Source organism: Chamaea fasciata, unplaced genomic scaffold (genome assembly GCF_029207755.1).
Source record: "Chamaea fasciata isolate MVZ Bird 193981 ecotype frontalis unplaced genomic scaffold, bChaFas1.0.hap1 SCAF_20, whole genome shotgun sequence".
NCBI lineage: Eukaryota > Metazoa > Chordata > Aves > Passeriformes > Sylviidae > Chamaea > Chamaea fasciata.
The window spans coordinates 4,927,494-4,946,073 of record NW_027094105.1 but is presented as its reverse complement, the minus strand read 5'-3'; the positions used below and the strand labels follow the sequence as shown (position 1 = coordinate 4,946,073).

At 39.9% G+C, this 18,580-nt stretch overlaps 1 protein-coding gene across 3 annotated transcripts in view; it reads left to right on the top strand.

The window, feature by feature from the left end:
• Nucleotides 1-18,580, top strand: part of CDK5RAP2 (CDK5 regulatory subunit associated protein 2) — a 69,832-nt gene that overhangs the window by 10,081 nt on the left and 41,171 nt on the right. Inside the window, exons 9-17 of one of the 3 annotated variants that reach the window (XM_066200999.1) lie at nucleotides 217-270; nucleotides 683-802; nucleotides 1,383-1,475; nucleotides 2,089-2,103; nucleotides 2,805-3,023; nucleotides 8,418-8,588; nucleotides 9,324-9,497; nucleotides 14,251-14,348; nucleotides 17,220-17,350. In XM_066200999.1, coding sequence (XP_066057096.1) covers nucleotides 217-270; nucleotides 683-802; nucleotides 1,383-1,475; nucleotides 2,089-2,103; nucleotides 2,805-3,023; nucleotides 8,418-8,588; nucleotides 9,324-9,497; nucleotides 14,251-14,348; nucleotides 17,220-17,350 — 1,075 coding nt within the window. Of the gene's footprint in view, nucleotides 1-216; nucleotides 271-682; nucleotides 803-1,382; nucleotides 1,476-2,088; nucleotides 2,166-2,804; nucleotides 3,024-8,417; nucleotides 8,589-9,323; nucleotides 9,498-14,250; nucleotides 14,349-17,219; nucleotides 17,351-18,580 lie in introns of those variants that run through there. The other 2 variants (XM_066201001.1, XM_066201000.1) reach the window with 2 other exon arrangements.

Sequence of the window (18,580 nt, the reverse complement as noted above, 5' to 3'; positions counted from 1 at the left end):
CACCTCTATTAACTCAGCAAGTGCAGCTGTTCTGTCTCATGGAAGAACATGTTTGGAGGGTTTTTGTTCTATTTTCTTCTTTTTTCTTCTTAATTTGGACTGGCTTATTTTGTGCCCAGGGTTTTTAAGCTCATTTTGCTTCACTTTAATGCTTAATGACTGTATTTGTGTTGAGAATGAATTAAAGTGACCATAACAACTGTTTTGTTCTTACAGGCTCTTAAAATAGAGCTTAAAAATGAGAGAAGTTCCTTAGAAAAAAAAATTCAGGTAAGTTCCAGTTTTGCTCCTGTTTCCTTGACCCCTGAGAATGCGAGTTGAGCTCTCTGTTATCCTTTCATAAGCACTGGAGGCCTTGACTCCAAGGGAAGCAGAGCAGGTCTTCTGTTAAATTCTCTTTTATGTGGGATGACAGGAAGACCCCTCCTGTTTTGTCAGCAATTTTCAGTAAAGCTGATGCACACACTCATCAAATATTGAAGCTGATGCTCATGGCCTGCCCCCTTCTTATACAATATTCCAGGCACATCTTTAAGATGCTGCCTCTCATTTTGGGGACTGTATTTTATGTTGGTAATCTGAGTGATAAGCTCCAAGAACTCTGAGGGAATGTACTTAATAATGTGCAGTTACAGTATCTCTTAGTGGGAAGTTAATGCAACTTTCACATAATCTAATTTAGTCCCTCCAAGAAGAGCTACAAGAGAGAGAAAATGAGCTTGCTGTTGAAAAGAAGAATGGTTTGAAAAGGGATAAAACTATCCAAGGACTAACAGTTGCCTTAAAAGCAAAGGAAAAGGAGGTAAGGGTGATTGTGATCCTGCTGGTTTGTTGAAGTACCATGGAGTGCTGTGTGTGTGGCAGGGTCTGATCTCACTGTAACCATGAGGAGGCTTCGAGAGGGTCCCTGTCACTGCTGTCAGCTCTCTAAGCAGTTCTCCTTGTCTGCAGTTTGGGCTCTTGGGCTGGAGGAGAGAGGAGAAAGTATCAGTTAAGTATCTTCCTCCCTTAAGAACTTGAAAGAAAAATGTTTTCAGTTGCATGCTGATTTTTATCAGCTCTGAGCACCACTTAGAAGATACGAGGGGTATTTTATGTTGTTGAGTAAGTGGAGCTGTCAGAGGCAGCTAAAATGAGAGAGGTCAACATCAGCTGAAATTCAGATTGTGTGGAAGAGTGGGAAATGCTTCACTTAAATGAGAGGCAGTCTAGTGAGTGTATAAGAGCAAGAATTTCTTTTTATAGGATTTACTATGATGCATTTGGTGTTCTTGGAAGTGTTTTGTGTAGTTGGATGAATGTTTAATGAGATGGGGTAGAGTGTGTCACCATCCCTTGGAAATAACTCTTCCTACACAGTATTCATTTTACTTTATTTAAAGAATGAGGAGCTGGGTTCTGAAATTGAAGAGTTAAATGCTTCGTTGGCTAAGGCAAGAGAGGCAACTCACAAGGCACATGTGCAAAAATTCAAGGTAAGAACAAGGAATTTGTGGTGATTTCCCCCATTCCTGCTCCTCCCTTCTCTCTAATTCCACACAGCAGGCAGTGCTTGCTTATCTTTGAAAGCAGAGGAATGGAAATTAGTTAAAAATGTTGTTTTAAATTTTAATTTTTCTTACTTTGAAAAAAATTTCCCAAATCAAATTATTTGAACAGTAGAATATTAAGAAGTCATGTAATTTACCTTGTTTCTCCTTCTTGGTTTTTGAGTTTTTCTTTGAATCTAAACCGACTGAGAATATTTAAGGGAAAAACATGTAATATCAGAATAAGTTAAAAATAAAGATACAAATTTCTGGGGAGTTGAGGTTATCTTGAGCTTTTTTTTTTCCAAAAGTATGGTGCCAGCACAGGCTTTCTATTAGCACAGTTGAACTGGGTGTGAGACACCTGCTTGGATTTATTTTTATAATAAATGTGAAACCACTATTTATAAAATCGTGGAACGTTATTTGTGAAAATATGATTTAGTAATGCTTTTCCTGTCTGAAGGAGAAAACGGACTTTATGATTTCTGAGACTTTGATTTTTTTTTTTAAAAGTTCTAAGTTTAAAAAGTGTGCCACTGATCCCTGCTGTCCACAGAGTCCACAGTGCAGAGTGAGTCCTTGTCCTCAGTACTCTGCTCCTAAACTACAGCCCTGAGTGGGAGGCGGTTCTCTGTGAGTAACTGGTGCTGCAGGGCTCACTCTGTCCCCTCTGCTCTGAGCTCCAGGCACAGCTGGAACAGTGTGTGGTGAGAACACAGGGCAGGCTGTGCCAGGGGGAGAGGTGGAGTCACCATCCCTGGAAGTGTTTCCAAAACGTGCAGCTGTGGCACTTGAGGATGTGGGTTGGTGGTGAGCATGGTGCTGGTGCTGGGTTGGCAGCTGGACTCCATCTTAAAGGTCTCTTCCAACCTTAATTCTGTGATTCCATGGAAGACTCAGTAACTTTCTGCCCTAGTCCAGACTGAAACTGGACTCCATGCCAGAAGTAGAGTTTGATGTAATTAAAGCTTTGTGAATCAATACTTTGCACTGTGGATTCCTTTGCAGGTCAACCTTTCTCTCATTCTTTGTTACCTCAGACTTCCTTAGTCTGGGCTGGATGTCATGGAAAGTTTTGTTACATCAGTAGAGGAAATTTTTAGTGTTACACTTTCCTTGTTTTGTCACTTCACTGTTTCTCTGCGCCTCAATTCCGAAACACTGGGAAGAGGAGGGGCAGGGTTGTGGGATGCTATGGGGGTAAAGAGTCCCAGGCTGTACAAAACAGTGGGATTGCTCCTTCTGGAGCCTGAATGCAGTTTTGTGTTCCAGGGTGCAGCAGATTATCAGGCTCTGCTGATGGAGAAGGAGACCCTGCTGGCAGAGCTGCGCTCAGAGAACCTCACCAAGGATGCGGAGAACCGCCGGCTGCAAAGGATCATCAAAGTCACTGGGCAGGAGCTCAGTGATCTCAACTTGGAGAGAGAGAAAATGGAGAAGGAGCTGGATGAAGCACAACTGCAGAAGAGCAGAAGTGACAAAACCATTAATGTTATTATCACCTTTTTTCTGTATTTCCTCAAGTCTGGAAGTAATTCAGTGCTTTAGCAGGTCCTTTGCTAACAAAATTAGGTTTTTAATTTAAATAACTTTTGGGAAGGAAACGCCTGACAATTTCTAATGCGGTGTATGAAAATTGAGGAAAATTCTGGCACATAATCTGCACAAAATGATATTTTAAATATAATTTTGATAGTTAGGTCCTAGAAAAAAAGCCCATTAACCTTTGAAAGTGGTAAATAGTTACTGTTGATTCCAGTTTTTCTGATAGAAGAATTTGAACATGCATGATGATGTATGTTTACATTTCTGCTGTGTTTTCCTTGTTGCATGTCTATAGATTATCTTAAATTTCACTACTTAAACTTTCTTCTAATTGTGACCTGGAGCCAAACCTCAGTCTGCTCTCTGCTCTCCTAGCAGGGTCACTGTAAAGGCTATATATTAAATAACCTCTGCTTGTAAAAGACCCAAAGCACAGGATTAATTGATCACAGTTTAGCATAAATAAACGAGGTGCTGTTCATTAATTCTGCTGCTTCATATTCTCTTGAGGGTTTTTACCTTGCTGTGGGCATTCAAATAAACTCTCCTGCTCCCAGCACTCACAGCTGATGCAACAAAATGAATGACCTGGTTTGAAAAAAGGATGCACCTTCTGCTGAGGCTGTGACACAGAACACTTCTCACCTGAATGCTTTGTCATGTGGATTTTGCTAAAGTCTTTCCACCATTGCTTCCACCAGAGCAGCATTTGCATAATGAGCAGAGTCCTGCTTGCATCCAGAGTCTGATCCTCCTCAGTTAGGGATTAGCCTCCTGCTATATTAAATTACATAAAAGATTTAATGAGCCTGTCTTTATTCACTGGATGTTTTGGTTCCATTATTAAAAAAAGGACCTCAATAAAGCAGGGAGACGTGGAAACTGCTGCTCCTGCACTATTCCTTAAAACCAGCAGAGGGGTCTCTTTACCTACAAATAAATTAAGTTCCTTCCCCCCCCCCTCCTACTCCCAATTTAACGCAGTTTTTGTTTGATTGTCAACTGTGGTTTGGCTGCCATCACAAAATCTCTATCTTTGGTGTGCTTTGAGATTTCTTCGGGGCGTTGAGGTTAAGGAGAGCGAGAACAGATCGCTGCTGTCAGTAAAGCAGCCACAAAGAACATTTATTGATTTGAAGTATTTTATATTTAACTGTCTTCTCTATTCAGATTTTTTTTTGTCATCTTTCAGGGCAGCTAGGATATAACTATACAGGAAAGACAGGAAAAATAGGACTGGGTAGGGAGTTGCCAGGGGATTCAAAGTTAGCTGGATTACAGAAACCCTATTTGACTCTATTATGTCCAAGTTTTTCATGTAAATGATAAGCACCTTGGAGAAAAGCATTCCTGCCAAAAGATGAGCAGTCTTATAAAAATTATATCCCTAACCTATTTCCTACTCCTTGCAGAACAGCTGCTTCAATTTCAGAGCTGCAAGTACATTGGGTAGAGCCACATTGCCTGTGAAGTGTTGCCCATTAAGTAGTAGATATGTGGGAGTTAAACAATATGCTGTGAGATTTTGCTCTTTGACAAATAGGAAACTGCTTCGGTGATCTGCTGCAAACTTTTTATGAGACAGCCTTAAAAACTCAGTTCTATTTATGCTCCAAGATGCCTATTTATCAGTGTTTCTATTTTGTTAGAATAAAGTTAGCAGAAAAGTGTATAAACTGTAGAAAACACCCTCAGTGTCTGTAATGAGCTGCTGCCCTAGCTCTTCACTCATTCACAGGGAAGTTTGCAGTGACTTTCCATATACTGTAATTGGGGTAATGCTAAGTTTTGCATAAATTCATTAAAAAAACCCAAACACCCCAACAAGCAACCCCCCTAAAATGTATTTCTTGGCCTGCTGTAAACCCAGTTTGTGTGGACATGAATTGGGCATTACTGTCCTGGAAGGGGAGAAGGTGAAGTAAATCAAGTAAGACTGTTACACGTGACCTGATCATCCAGATCACAGACTTTGTCCAATATTTGGAGTTTCCTGGATTAATGGGTTTAGATGTTCTTGAACCATGTTGCTGCCTTAGGGTGGGCAACATTAAAAGGTATCTGAAAGAGCTTTTAAAAGCTCTTCCAGTTCTGTGCTTTCCAAAAGTTGTTGTTAAGCATCACTGTCAAGATGCTGTTAAACATCACTTAAAGCTCTTTGGAACAAGAAACTTTGGACTTTTATTTTTGCACACTATTGCTTAGGAATGAACATCTCATCCTTGATATTGTTCATGGCTATCATGTTACTGTGCCTGTAAAAGGGATGGAGTGCTTCTTCCTTGAGAAGTTTGTTCAAATTTACATGATTAAACACTTCACATATCCATTGTCTCTCCAGGCCTAAATGTAGACAGTTAAAGTGTATTTCCTAGATATTCATATTTGATCAGTTGGTTGGGGAAATGCAGAATAACTCATTAGGCAGACTGTATTATTTAGTCTTCCTACCTGTAGTTTAGCCTGAGAGGAAGGTTTTGGAGCTTCACAACTTAATTATTCACCAAACTGGTTTTCATCTGACAAGGAGGGGGAGGCATCTGCTCCAGTCTTCTATATTACAGTGTTTCACGTTCATTTTTCTTAGTTCAGCTATCATTAATCATAGGAAGGTCTCTTGGGGAAAAGGTTGGCAGAGAGAATTGCAAAGTTTATGCTCTGAGAGCTGTAGGTACTATATTACCCTTGCAAGTCAATGTATAGAAACCAATAGATTTTCTCCCAGACAATTTGAGTGGTCAATGAGTTCAAGCAACCTGCTACAGTGATGGATAGTTTGGTGTGTTACAGAATTCCAGCTCATGCAAAGAAGGTAATTTTCAGTCTCACCTCTAGCTTGCCTTGGGAAGGATTTAGGGAGTTCTGGGGGCAGAAATAGTAAAGGCAAAGTTATGTGCAAATTGCAAATCTCACACAGGCGGTTTTACTTTTTCCACAACTACATTCCTTGTCAGTCCAGCTCTTTCCATAAACCTGGCCATTACAGTTTTGCTGTTTCAAGGCAGAAACCTGGTTTCTGCACCTGACAGGTGACAGCACCAGCAGGACTGAGATAACAGGTGGAGTACACCTGTTGCTGCAGCACCTTTCTAACTCTGCATGTCTGTCTCTGCTTATGGCTTCCATTAAGAGTCACAGTGTTGGTCACTTGAAGTCACAGGCCAGATGAAAAGTCCTCTGAAGTTTAATTACAGGTGATGTGCCAGTTAAAGCCGCTCAGTAATGTGATAGCATAAAAATAACATTAAAAAAGCCAAGGAGTGACCTTTGCAGCACAGGGAATGTGATAACACTGCTGTTGATCCTTTGCTTCCAATTCCAGTGCTGTGTGGGAATAGGCTTAACATGACCCACTTGAAGAGCTCCACAACTTGGAGCCAAAAGCCTTTGCAATTATCAGAGCTTGCACTACTTCCCACTGCAGTTTGTATTTATAGGCAGCAGTTAGGGAAAAACAGGAACATATTGGAGAGTTTGGGTATCTAGACAAAACTTGGACCTAATTCTGCTGTTCTTCAGTTTTCTTAGTCAAGCGAGTAGTTCTTTTGCTCCTGAAAAAAGTTAGTTTGTAGAACCTGAAGGTCGAGGTGTAATCATTCTTTGAATAGCATTTGAGGGGGTTTTGAGAGCTGTTAGGTGTTTCTTAGCTGATTCCTGGGGATGAAGCTAAAATGAAGAAGGTAAACCAAAAGGCTTTGTAAATGACATTTTGCATTTAATGTGCAAAATAAACAGAAATAAAACACTGAAGTAATAAAGTGATGTTAAAGGTTTGATGTGAACCTGCATGAAGCAAGGTAATTAAGTCAAGAAAAGGACATAAAACAGTTTGTAAAGAGACTGCAATTAAAATGTCACTAGTGCTATTTCTTTGGACTTAGAATAAGAAACAACTATTAAATTTTAAATCCCCGTGGAGGTAAAAGTAAAGTTTATAGGTAACTACCATATGTGCAAACTATTTAAAGGGCTCATGCTACTTCACAAATGGGCCCTTTTGGGGAATAAATAGAAAACATTTATTTGAAGATGTAGGCTGTGTTACCTGATTCTTTGGGTCTGAACAGAAGTTTAGATAGTATAAAGTCTCCTGTAAGTTTTAATTGCTTGATTTTAGACAACAGCTCCTGTGTTACAAGTTTCTACCTCTCTTTTTTCCGCACAATCTGTGCAGTAGAGGAGGAGGAAGAGTTTATAAAATGAGGCTGGTGTCTATGCAAGCTTTGCCTCCTTCAACTGACAGTGTTGAAACTTCCCAACAAACCAGCAAAAATGTTGGAAGTGACACAAAACTGTGGTGGTGGGAGAGAAGGTAGAAGGACAGAGAAGCTATGTTGGAAACTTTTCTACTGCCCTGTGCTCTTAAATAATTTCCACTTTTAACTGTGAGCTGACTATAAATTCCATGCTAATAATCTCATACATTCATATAGATGTAGTGATTGTCCTGGTTCCTAGCAGAATGGAAGGAATAGGAATTGCTTGATATTACTTTTTGGAACCCAAGGCTTTGTCAGGTGGCCAGACTTTGAAACCCCATAGAGAGAGAGAGGTGGATTTTCAGCTGGAGTGGGACAGGATCTGTTGGGTTTCGGAGGAGAGCTGTGATTGTGGTGCAGCCCAGGAGCTGCTGCTTTTCCATGGCAGCATTCCATGTTGGTCCTGACAGATCTCGGAGTCCTTGGGGCTTGCTGCTGTGTAGAAGATGTTAAAAGAGATTGTTCCTGTAGTTTAGGAGCAGAATGGACAAGGAGCACACATTTCTCTGATGGGAAGCTAAGAGGTGGAGGTAACGCAGCTAATCTTGGAGCTGCAGGAAGTAATTAACAGAGCCAGTCAAGCTCAAGTTCTGTTCATCCTTTCTGATCATGAGGCTGACCTGGTTGGTCATTTGGAGTTTGTGTTCTTGTCGAAAGAAGAAAGTTTTAACATTTCTGACCTTTTGTTTGATGCCAAAGTAACCACTGTGCAACAATTTTCATGGTGTGATGAGAAAAAAGGCAAATGACAAACTGAATCACCTGTAAGCAATTTTCTCCTATTTCTAGCCAGGGAGTAAATTGACTCAGAAGTGAATGTTCATTCTGACAACATCTATGTGCATAATATTCCCAGCAGCCTTGGAGCCCAGCCATTCTGTATGAAAAGCATTTAAACAACAACCTAGATTTTTGGAAGAAAATACTGACGTCTTATCTGAGAGTTGCTCTTTCTTTAATTGTATTTGTTGATGCCAAGAGAAATTGGCTTCAGTACATTCTTCAGTGATAATGTGGGTTGTTAGTCTTAAACTTTCTTTAAAGTTGTTTTGCTGCATATTCAGTTTCGTTTTTTTTGTAGGACCTTAGAAATCAACTAGAGAAATTACATGGTGAAATGACTGAGAAAGAAAAAGCAGTTGAACACCATTACAATATTCTTTTGAGTGAAAGCAATCAGAAGCTGCAGAGCCAAGAACTTGTTATAAGGCAGCTGACAGACAGTGTCAATCACAAGGATCTGCTGCTTGAGGTAGGTAGACTTACTCTGAAATGAAAAAGGGAAAGTTATCATTTGAGTTTGTATGGGGAATTATTACAAAATCACGTTTGTATTTGGAGTTATTGTTGATTTTGATGATAATCCTTCACTTCTCATAGTACTGTATTTGCAGAACAGACCTATAATTACAGAGTGTGTGGCATTCACCAGGATTTCTTGTTAGAGTTTTGTGAAGCGTGTGGACAGAGGGGGAAGAAAGCTTTACTAATACTTATGTAGGGTTGTCACTGTTGTAAAAGCTCTGGAGAGCTCATGATTTTCAGTTTATTGTGCAGAAAGTGGAAGCTGAGGAATAGGTATAGATACTGAAATATTTTATCTTCTTCTCTGGGAGCCCCAAATGACCTGTATGAGAAAGTTCCTGCCTGAATGGTAACAAACCCCTGCTCACTTTTCACACAGTAAAAAAAAGGAATGATGGTATTCAGGCAGCAATGCAGAGAGTTGGAGTTTCTCTGTACCTGGAGACAAAGGTGCATCCCTTGACTTCATTTTTTAATGCTGAAAAGGTTCCATAGGTGGGGAAAGCTTCTGTTATCTTTTGGTTTTGCTTCTGGTGTCTTAAATTGAGCTCTTTATGCAAGGTGTGTAAATAATGTGTTCCAGGTCATCCTTGGATATCCTCCTGAATGCTATTAGGTTTTGTATTTTGCAGTTCAAAATTAGAGTAAATTTAGTAGAACGGCTTGTTTTCTTTTTTTTTAGAGACTTGGTGGAACAGTTAAAGAAAAGGATGCAGAACTGCAGGAGCTCCAGAATAAGTGCAAGAACCTTCTAAGAGCTAATGAAGAACTTGAACTGAGAAATGAGGGCTTAGTAAAGGAGAAATGTGCTGCACAGACTCAACAGTCAATTATCAAGATAGTCAGAGAGCTGGAGGTGAGTTTTGTATAACTGATTATTTGCAGATAAGTACCTTGACTTCAAATTGAAGAGAATTTTGACTTTGGCCTCAAAGCTGTGGACTGGTAGATGTTGTAATTCACCATGTGTTGTGCTCTGAATTTATATGGCATCACTAAATTCCCTATTTTGAGAAAGCATGTAAGATGTTTTGTCTGCCATAAAGAGGTGGAGGCTTTTTGGTGGTTAGGGCAGACATAATTAACTGAGTGGGAGGATATCTGCATTTCTGGAGAGAAGTGCAGAGAAGAGTTTGTGTACTTTGGATAGATGAGGAGAAAGATTGCACAGAGCTGGTGACCACAGGAGATAAATAGAATGTGAGGATAAATACAGGTAGGAGTGAAAATATGTTCAGGGCAAGAAGAAAACTGCTTTAAAGCAAAAAAGAACTTGTACAGAAATATATATAAAGGATGAGCAGTATATGCCTGTTATTTTATTTGATGCCGTGAATTGAAAAGACTCGTACCTGAAGTGAGAGGTCAAAATTCAAAATTTTAGTTTTAGAAGAACTTCCCTCTCTCTTTACCCTCCATTCTGTTCTAGCAAAAAGAAGTCAGGTGCTGGTAGATTTTTGAATCACTCCCTGACTCCATCAGTGCATCGTGGTGTACAGATTATTGAGCAATAAGCTGCTTTTGAAGGTACATTTGTACCTTTCTTGTCTCTTTTTGTGTTGTTTGCAGCCTGGTGTGTCAAGGTTTCTAAAAGCATCAGGCAAAGTAAAAGTAATTAGACTGGTGCACAGTAATGGTGGAGAAAGCTTTTTCATTTCTTTAATAATATGTCAGTCATTAACGAGACTTTCTCAAGGAAGTTCAAAATAAAGGGAGCCAATGGCAAAGGAAACGTAAGTGCATTGTGAACAGTCTGGTGGTGAGGTGTTGGATGTGATGGGCACTGTAATTAACCATGGGAGAGACAAGGACGTGTGGAGTCCTGGTGGTGTGAGCAGCTCAGAGAAAAGGAGCTGCAGCCTTGTTTGCCTGGGTAGCTGTGAGGGTTTATCCCCGTATATGTGGATGTGCAGACAGAGAAAACGGTCTGCGAAAGGCTGGGGAGAAATTCCACCTCTGCACAGTAAACTGCAGTGCATGCACATAACTTCTGTCACAAAGGGGCTCGGGATGGAAAATGACAGGGAATTAATGGAAATCAAACACTGAGTTGCCTGTGTGCCCCTGCCTCTGTTCAGGTGGATAACCAGGGGCAGGAGCAGTGGCAGGCAGTGCACGGTAATCACCCAGAGCCACCTTCTAATCACAGCCCATTCTCTGCTGCTGGTGCACTGAGAGGCTGAACAATCGCTAATCACAGCCCATTGTCCTCTCAGCTGAGCCTCCGTGTCACGTATCTCCTGTAAGGACCCACTTCGGCATGTTAATCACCAGTTTTTGGACACAGATTATCCAGAGCTCTGCTCTCATTGGCTGCCTGGCACTCTCGGATGGATTTTCCGTGCTGCACCGACTCTCAACAAACCCACAGCTGGATCCTCCCCAGCAGAGGGGACAGAAACCAGGCTCTTCAGCCTCACTGATCCTTTAAAGTTGAAGAAACTGATTGGAGAGATACAGAACTTTTCTCTCTTTCAGCATATCTTGGTACTTTATTTTAATGTAATGATAAATTTTAAAGCAACCAACACCCATAGTTCTGCTGGGTGCCTTGGCCAGGCCAGGAAAGATAAATTACAGGTTTCTAATTTTGGAGTTTGGATTTTTGAGCCACTGTCATGGTCTAAAGAGAACGAGCGAGGGCATTGATAATTAGGGGAGTCTGGCAACTTCTGACTCTGGTATCTCCGAAGTGTCAGTTAAATGTGTTTTACAGACAAGGAATTTAGAAGTCAGAAGAAATCACCCAATTCTAGTGAAGGATGAATGGATGGATCAGTGAGGAGGTATAGCTAATATCCTTCTCTCAGTCATTTGTCCTTTAACCTTCAGGGCTTTTGAAATGATCCTGAGGGCTGTTGGAAGCACGAGGACATTCAGTGAGGCAACCGGATATTCTTGTGACATTGCCAATAAGTTATTTATTGTGGAGGTATAAACCTTTCACTTCCATTGCCCACAATCTAAGGAACCTTTAATGGAAATAAGTTATGTTTTCCACCACTGCTGCTTAGCAATAGTATTTCAGCCTCAAATATAGACTTTAACGTATTAGATTGCCTCCTTTCATGGGAATATAAATCTTTCACTGCAATATGGTCCTGGATGTCTTGCAGCTATCTCCTCTAACACATTTTCCCTCACACCATGTGTCAAGAGGTTTAATGTTTCATTAACTCCCACAGCATTACAGTCTATTTAAGTTACAGAGCTGCCTTATGTTTTGTGTACCGTCGGGGAGTTGATTGAAGTAATTCACTCCTACGCGTTATTTAGAAATGACAGTAATAATGTACAAAAAAAAAAAAAAAGGGATGTTCATGCTGCATCTTCTCATCCTTATTATTCGTGGAAGATTCTGAAAAAAAAAAATCAGGAACACTTCCTCGTGATTTTGCTAACCTTTACCTAGGTAGCTGAATTTAGAATTTAATAATTTGTGTATAGCCGTCGACATTTGGAATTAAGTAACAGCTCGTGTCTCCTGTTGGGCAGAAAGAGTTGGGAGGATTTAATGAGTTTACGGAGATTTTGGTACAAATGGAGAACTCAACATGGGAATCCTAAAAGGAACAGGGAAGTGGAACAGGGTTTGTGTGTGGCACTGCTTTGTTCATGCAGCAGCCATTGCTTCCCTCATTTGTGCTCCCTCACTCTGCACAATGACTTTGCTCTGCCAGGGCTTCAGAAAGAGCTTTAATTAGGGTAGAGTTCTGTAGTGTCTTCAGTAATAATTGCAAGGTTTGTATCAGACATATGGAGGAGTTCACTAGAACTTTGAACAGACTGTGAAACAACTAAATTAAGTGAAAAGATTAATTTTTTCCTGTTGCTTTCTACGTCATTGGTCAGTGTTTGTGATCCTTTTCCAACTTAAATTACAACCCATGTATTTCACTATTTAATGACTGTTCTTAAAAGGCTGAGATTCTAGCACACTGACAAGACACCTTAATTCAGGCTGCAAGATGTACTTTTAAACATTTTTTTCCATGAGATTATTTTATTACTGGCCTCTGGATCACCCACGTCCATCTGTTTTTGTGTTTCTCCGTGCTCAGTCAGCAGCTTTGCTGGGAGCTCCTCCACTGCTCACCTAGATAATAAATTCTGTGTGCAGCTCGGGATTTTGCACTTTGATACAGAATAGTATTTAATGTCTAAATTTCACTGGAACCTGGAGATGTCTCTTAGATGCAGCCTTTAGATGGCAGCTGAACATGGAGCATGTGTCCAAAGGCAAGGTCACTTCTTCAAAGACTCTGGAACATCAGTGCTAGAAGCTGCTTACCTTGACTGGAGTCATCTGATCACAGCTTGATTACACTTGCAAAATATTATTTAACATATTTGCTGGCATATTGTGAAGTAAGAGTGTAAATAATTAAAAGTAAACACAGGTTGTCCTTGCTTTTGTGCTGTTTACTTTGCAGAATACTGATTTGTTCGAATTAGCAGTCTTTGCATCTTTAGTGTGAATTAACGAGATTCTGTTGTAACTGAATTTTTTTTTTTTTTTGGTTGCAATTTCCTCCTTAGGAATTGCAGTTGGAATAATAACAGCTGCTTAAAACTCCTGGGTGTAGGTTTCTTCCTTGTTAATGATCTGTTCACTAATGATTTCTCTTAAGAGTTCCCTTAGCTGAAATTCCCCCTTGAAAATTCCTGTGGCACCTTTTTTGTTCCTCCTTTGAGTTTTCAGTCAAAATAGAAAACAGAGAGAACCAAAAATTCTTTAACAGAGGTAGAATTTGTGCCTGATATTAATACATCTAAATTTGCTATAATAGTCCAGTTATTTTCTCTTTAGAAATGACTGATATCTGAGATACTTTTACTTAGTAAGTGCAAGAAAATACTCCATTAAATAGCTGCATTTTTTGCTTCCTGCTGAAAAAGTGACTGTGGTTGTTTTGGATTGAAAAAAGTCTGGGGAAATTAGTGGTTCCTTACTGAGAATGTACCACAAGAGTTTGTGTTTGTTCTTATAATGATAATATCATCCTTTCTGTGAGCAAGACTGCAGATAAACCATTTTCCTTTCCTCATAGGAGTGAAGCAGCAGCTTGTAGTGTGCAGGAAACTGACTTAAGGGGTGTCTGATATGTTCATCCTTTATTTGGGGCTCAGTATCATCCTTGTTGTTCAGAGATGGAACAGAATTTGCCGGATGTCCTCACCCCCAAAAAAGGCAGCTTTATCCAAACACAAAGAGGAATTGTTCTAAAATGGAGCTTTGGCTTGTTTGCTCTTCCTTCCCCTCCTGTGGGGCAGCTGCCTGCCAGCTTGTTCCTGGTTGTTGGAACTTTGAGAGTGAGGATGATTTCACTGGGGATGGGGGAAACTTCTGAGGCTGTGAGAAAGATGTTGAAGCACTGTTCAGGTGTGTGGTTCACTCGGGGTGGGTACACAGTGAAACAATCTTTGCCTCACCTCCAGTAACAGCTGGATTTCAGTGAATGGTTCTCAGATCCATGGTGGGCGTTGTGATCCTGTTCAGAAAACTGGGATTTCAGCTTCTTTCACAAGTGCTTCAGGACATCAGCACACACATGGTCACAGACATGAAAGTTGAGTTGTAAGTGCAGTATGTTCTTCTTTTAATTTAGGAAAATAAAGAAGCTGAATATGAGAAGCTGATTCTTGCTTTAAGGAAAGAACAGAATATTTATTCTACACTAGTGAAGACCTTCAAGGAGTCAGATAGGTAAGTGCTTCTGGTTTTTGGGGGATAATCTGAACTCACAGGGCAAAAGGCAGAAGTTATGAAAAAAACGTGCAGCTTTACTGGAGATTAGTTTGTTCTGGCCAATTGTTTATAAACCTTCTGTAGTAGTCTCTATAGAGAAATATTTATGTGAGTGACTTTCTGTTATCCAAATTACCTAAATGTTTCTGAAAAGGCTTCTTTCTAGACTAGAATCTCACATGAGCCCTGTTTCCATTTAGGTACCAAAGTAAGCAGCTGGATTTTCCCATACTTAGGTCTTGTGTTTTGGCATGTAGGAGTAAAAACCAAATTGCAGTGAACTTCTGGGCACTGGATAATTTGCCATTGTTTACTCCTACAATACAGATAATCTTATCTTAAAAGTGACACTGTGAGAATTTTGGTGAGGATATAATTATGCAAGATTTGGGAGAAGGTTAAACAAAACAGAACAATTGAAGTTTGCGTAGTACACTTTCAGAGTAAAGCATTGAAATGGGTGGCAGGAGCAACTGGTTTTTAACCTTTTAAAATCAAAGAACACAACAATTTAGAAATCTGCATCCTACTCTGTATCCTGCTATTGCTTGGGAGTAGAGGAGGAGACGTCATGATAAAATAAAGAAAATTCTTAGTCTGTAGACAAATGAAATTTAAATATTTTATAAAAAATGTACTGATATAATTGCAAATTTCTTAATGAAGTATTTAAAACATTTGGCAGCCAGCTCGTGAAAGCAATGGCTTATACCTGCCAGCTTTGGGGGAATGTTTATTTCTATTTTGCTATTGCTTTATAGACTACTATAGTTTGGAAACCATAAAGAGAAGTAGCACTAGACTAGATGAGATCTGTGAGTTCAGCACTTAGCAGCAATGCCAGCTTGTGCTTGGCCACAGCTCAGGATCTGCTTTAGACACTAGAGAAAATACTAATGAAAAATAATGCTAGCGGTGAGATTATGGAGATTATTTCTGATTTCATATGAAGAGTGGGACCTGACAGTGCCTCCTGCTCTGTGGGCCAGGAGAGGCTCCACATTCTGCATAGCAATGACAACAAAGCAGTGTGGCTCTGAAACTGGCTTTTCTTAAATGCCTTTCAAATAAGGAAGCTCAGAACTGCAGCTATGATCACTGGGCTTTTGCAATGCACTGCTGTAGGATCAGGATCATTAATCCTGCTTCCCTGATGGGGGATGTTGGAATGCATGGAGCAGTCAGTGCCTGTTGTACCACAACGGAGGCTGCACAATGAGCTGGGGCTTGGAGCTGCTCTTATTCCTCCATCTCCCAGTTTGGGAGGCTGAAATGTGCTGGAAACTTCATCAAGACTTGAATCTCAGGCTTCTGGGGAATGGGTAAACAAGCCCTACAGGTACACAGATGAGGAAGCTGGGTTTAATTGCCATCAGCAGTGACAAGGATTTTGGGCAAACATCTGTTTTCTTGCTGACATCTTTTAGGCATTATTTATTTTAAGCAACCTGGGTGGTTATTTTTTAAAATGAGCTACTGGATGTCAGGACCAAGGTATTCCTGCTCTCTCCAAGAGGGGAATTGGTGCTTGTTCTTAGAAAATCTTTAACTCATGGAAAGGAGAAAATGTGCTTAACCTGGCTTCTACTCATGTGTTGGTTTGGTTTTACTCTTAATCTTTTTTGCTGAGCATTTAAGTGCGCTCTCTCTTCAAAGAAACTCTTGTATGAGGAGGAATTGGTTAAAGCAGTAGTTTCTTGTGCAGGAACCCCTGACAACAGCACACTTGTCAAGAGACAGACGAGCATACATGTAGCCTTTAATTAATGTGCATCTGCAATACTCTGTTATTCTCATGCAAGTGTGATGTGCTCTGTGTTCCTGTACAGTCTCTCATCAGCTGGATTGAATTTTTTTTAAAGATCCCCGAATTCTCTGTCATTTAGTGCAGTGGCTTTGAATTTCTGCTGCAGCTTAATTGATCTTAAAACACTAAGTGAAGTAAATGTGAAAATAAATAATACAAATAGTTCAGTAACACCCTCTTATTTATTTTTTATTAAATCATATTTATTTCATTTTATTACAGTTTCAAGTTGGTTTATTTTCAGCACCTAAATATTTTTACAGATTGATCAGAACTGCCTTGTTGATGTAGTTGAAGTGGGGAAGATGCAGGAAGGGGCAGCTCATTCTGGGGCCTGAGGGGCAGCTGATGCTGAAGAGCTTCAGTGGCAAAGTTGCTTAAAAAAATTAATTCACCTTGACAAATTATAAATTTTAAGTTTGGACATTTATGCCCCATTGTGGTAATTGAGACAATTGGGACAATTTAGAACGCAAGAGGTCTTTTAATAGACTGTGGATAAATGAAGAAATAAAACGTTTAGTTGTGTCTGCGTCCTATTTTCAGTGAAATAGGGTCTTTAATATTTTTCCTAAATGCAGCATTAGATTATCTGGTGTAGCTCTGTGGCAAGGGAACAAAGTTTCCATGGTCACCACATAATGGAATACACAGAGCCATCAGCAATATGTGATAATGATATTTTTCTGGCATACTTTTTAGGAGTTAGTAATTTAGATTTTCCTTAAAAAGAACTGCTCAGAAAGAGGCTGGTAGAGAAGCACTGTCATGGAGAAGCTGAGTTAGGCAGCACAGCCCAAAAGAGCAGGAAAATGCTGTGTGTGTAAACATTTAATCTCTTCTTTCTATGTAGGGATTTGTTTGTGCTTATGCATCAAAGTGATGGAAGTGTGGGATGAAACCCAGCCATGGGGAATGGGAAATGAGCTCCTGGTGCAAGCCTGGGTGGAGAAAACACCAGTGCACACCAAAATGTTTTGAATTGAATCTCAGACATTTATATGTCCCCTTTTTTTTTCCAGTATCAATAGCTTGCAAGTGGAACTGAACAACATTTTCATGTTGAGAAAACAACTGGAAGAAGATGTTTTAGGTAACAGGAATCTCCAGAAGATCTTACAAGATCAGATTAAGGACATGAAAAACCACCAAGGTTTGTATCCATGCCCAGCCCAACCCTCCTCTTGCACAAAAGGAAAATGGTTTTTTTACAGTCAGTTTGCTGGCATGGAGAAAAAAATATTTGAGAGAAAAAAAGGTGTGAAAAGATTTCTTTTTGAAAGGTGTGAAAGATTTCTTTTGGACTTTTTGTACTGCACATGATTTGGTGGATTTGTCACAGAATGTCTTGGAGCAATCAGGACACATACAGAGGGACAGTTTCTCTCTTTCCATGCAGCAAATGTTAGAAATTCTATGGCAATTCCACTGCAGGGCTCATTTCGTGCTGCCTGCAGCTTTGTACCCACAGAATTTTCTGTTCTCCACGGAAGTCAGAGATTTCTGACTTGGAATCAGTCAGTGGCCATGCGATCACTTTCTGACCAGGGGTGTAATTACTGCCCAAAGAGCTTGTGGCTCAGGCACTGCTAACCTCCTCCTAACAGAAATACTTCCAGAGAGAGAAAAAAATACCCAGAAGTTTTATTACTTAGTAATTCAGAAAAAGTAGAGCTTTTAAATATAGCTTAGCTTCTGGCTTTTTTGCTGTGTGTCTTGGGAGGTGTTTTTAGTATATTCTTAGATAGAGAAAAGAATAATATAAGTGGGTATCATTAAATAGTTTACTGCATATGTACAAGATGTTTCTGTTTTATCCCATAGGGGATATATAAATAACAGTAAAGCCTGTTCACTTCCCCTTTCAACTTGGATTTTCAATTTTAGCATCACTTGACAGCTCTGATAAGTGACAAAAGGTAAACTTCAGCTGTTTCAGTTTCCAACCTCAAAAGCCCAGAGATAATCAACAACCAGGGTGGGCCAAGGGGTCTTGTGGATACTCCAGGGTTCTCAGGAGCTCTTGAGTTGAGGGTGAGGCTGGTGGGAATAAAGGCTGAAAAATTAGTAATGATTTGTGACTTTTGGGTCCTTGCAGCAGCCACGGGATCGGTGTCAGAGCTGGGAGTAGGATTTGCATGTCTCTTCTTTGTCCTAATTTAGTTTTGCTTTCTCCCTATCTAATGAGATTTATTTATAGAATTGACTGTCATTTATATTGTAAATAAACAGGTGTTTATTGAAACATAAATAATTCCTGCAGTTATAGAGGCAGTGAATAAGTAACTAGTTTCAATCCAATTACTGCATTCTTTTGACCCAAAAGCAAAAATAAGTTCATTAACTTTGTCTAACCTGGCTTTTTGCCTTGAGACATTGAGTT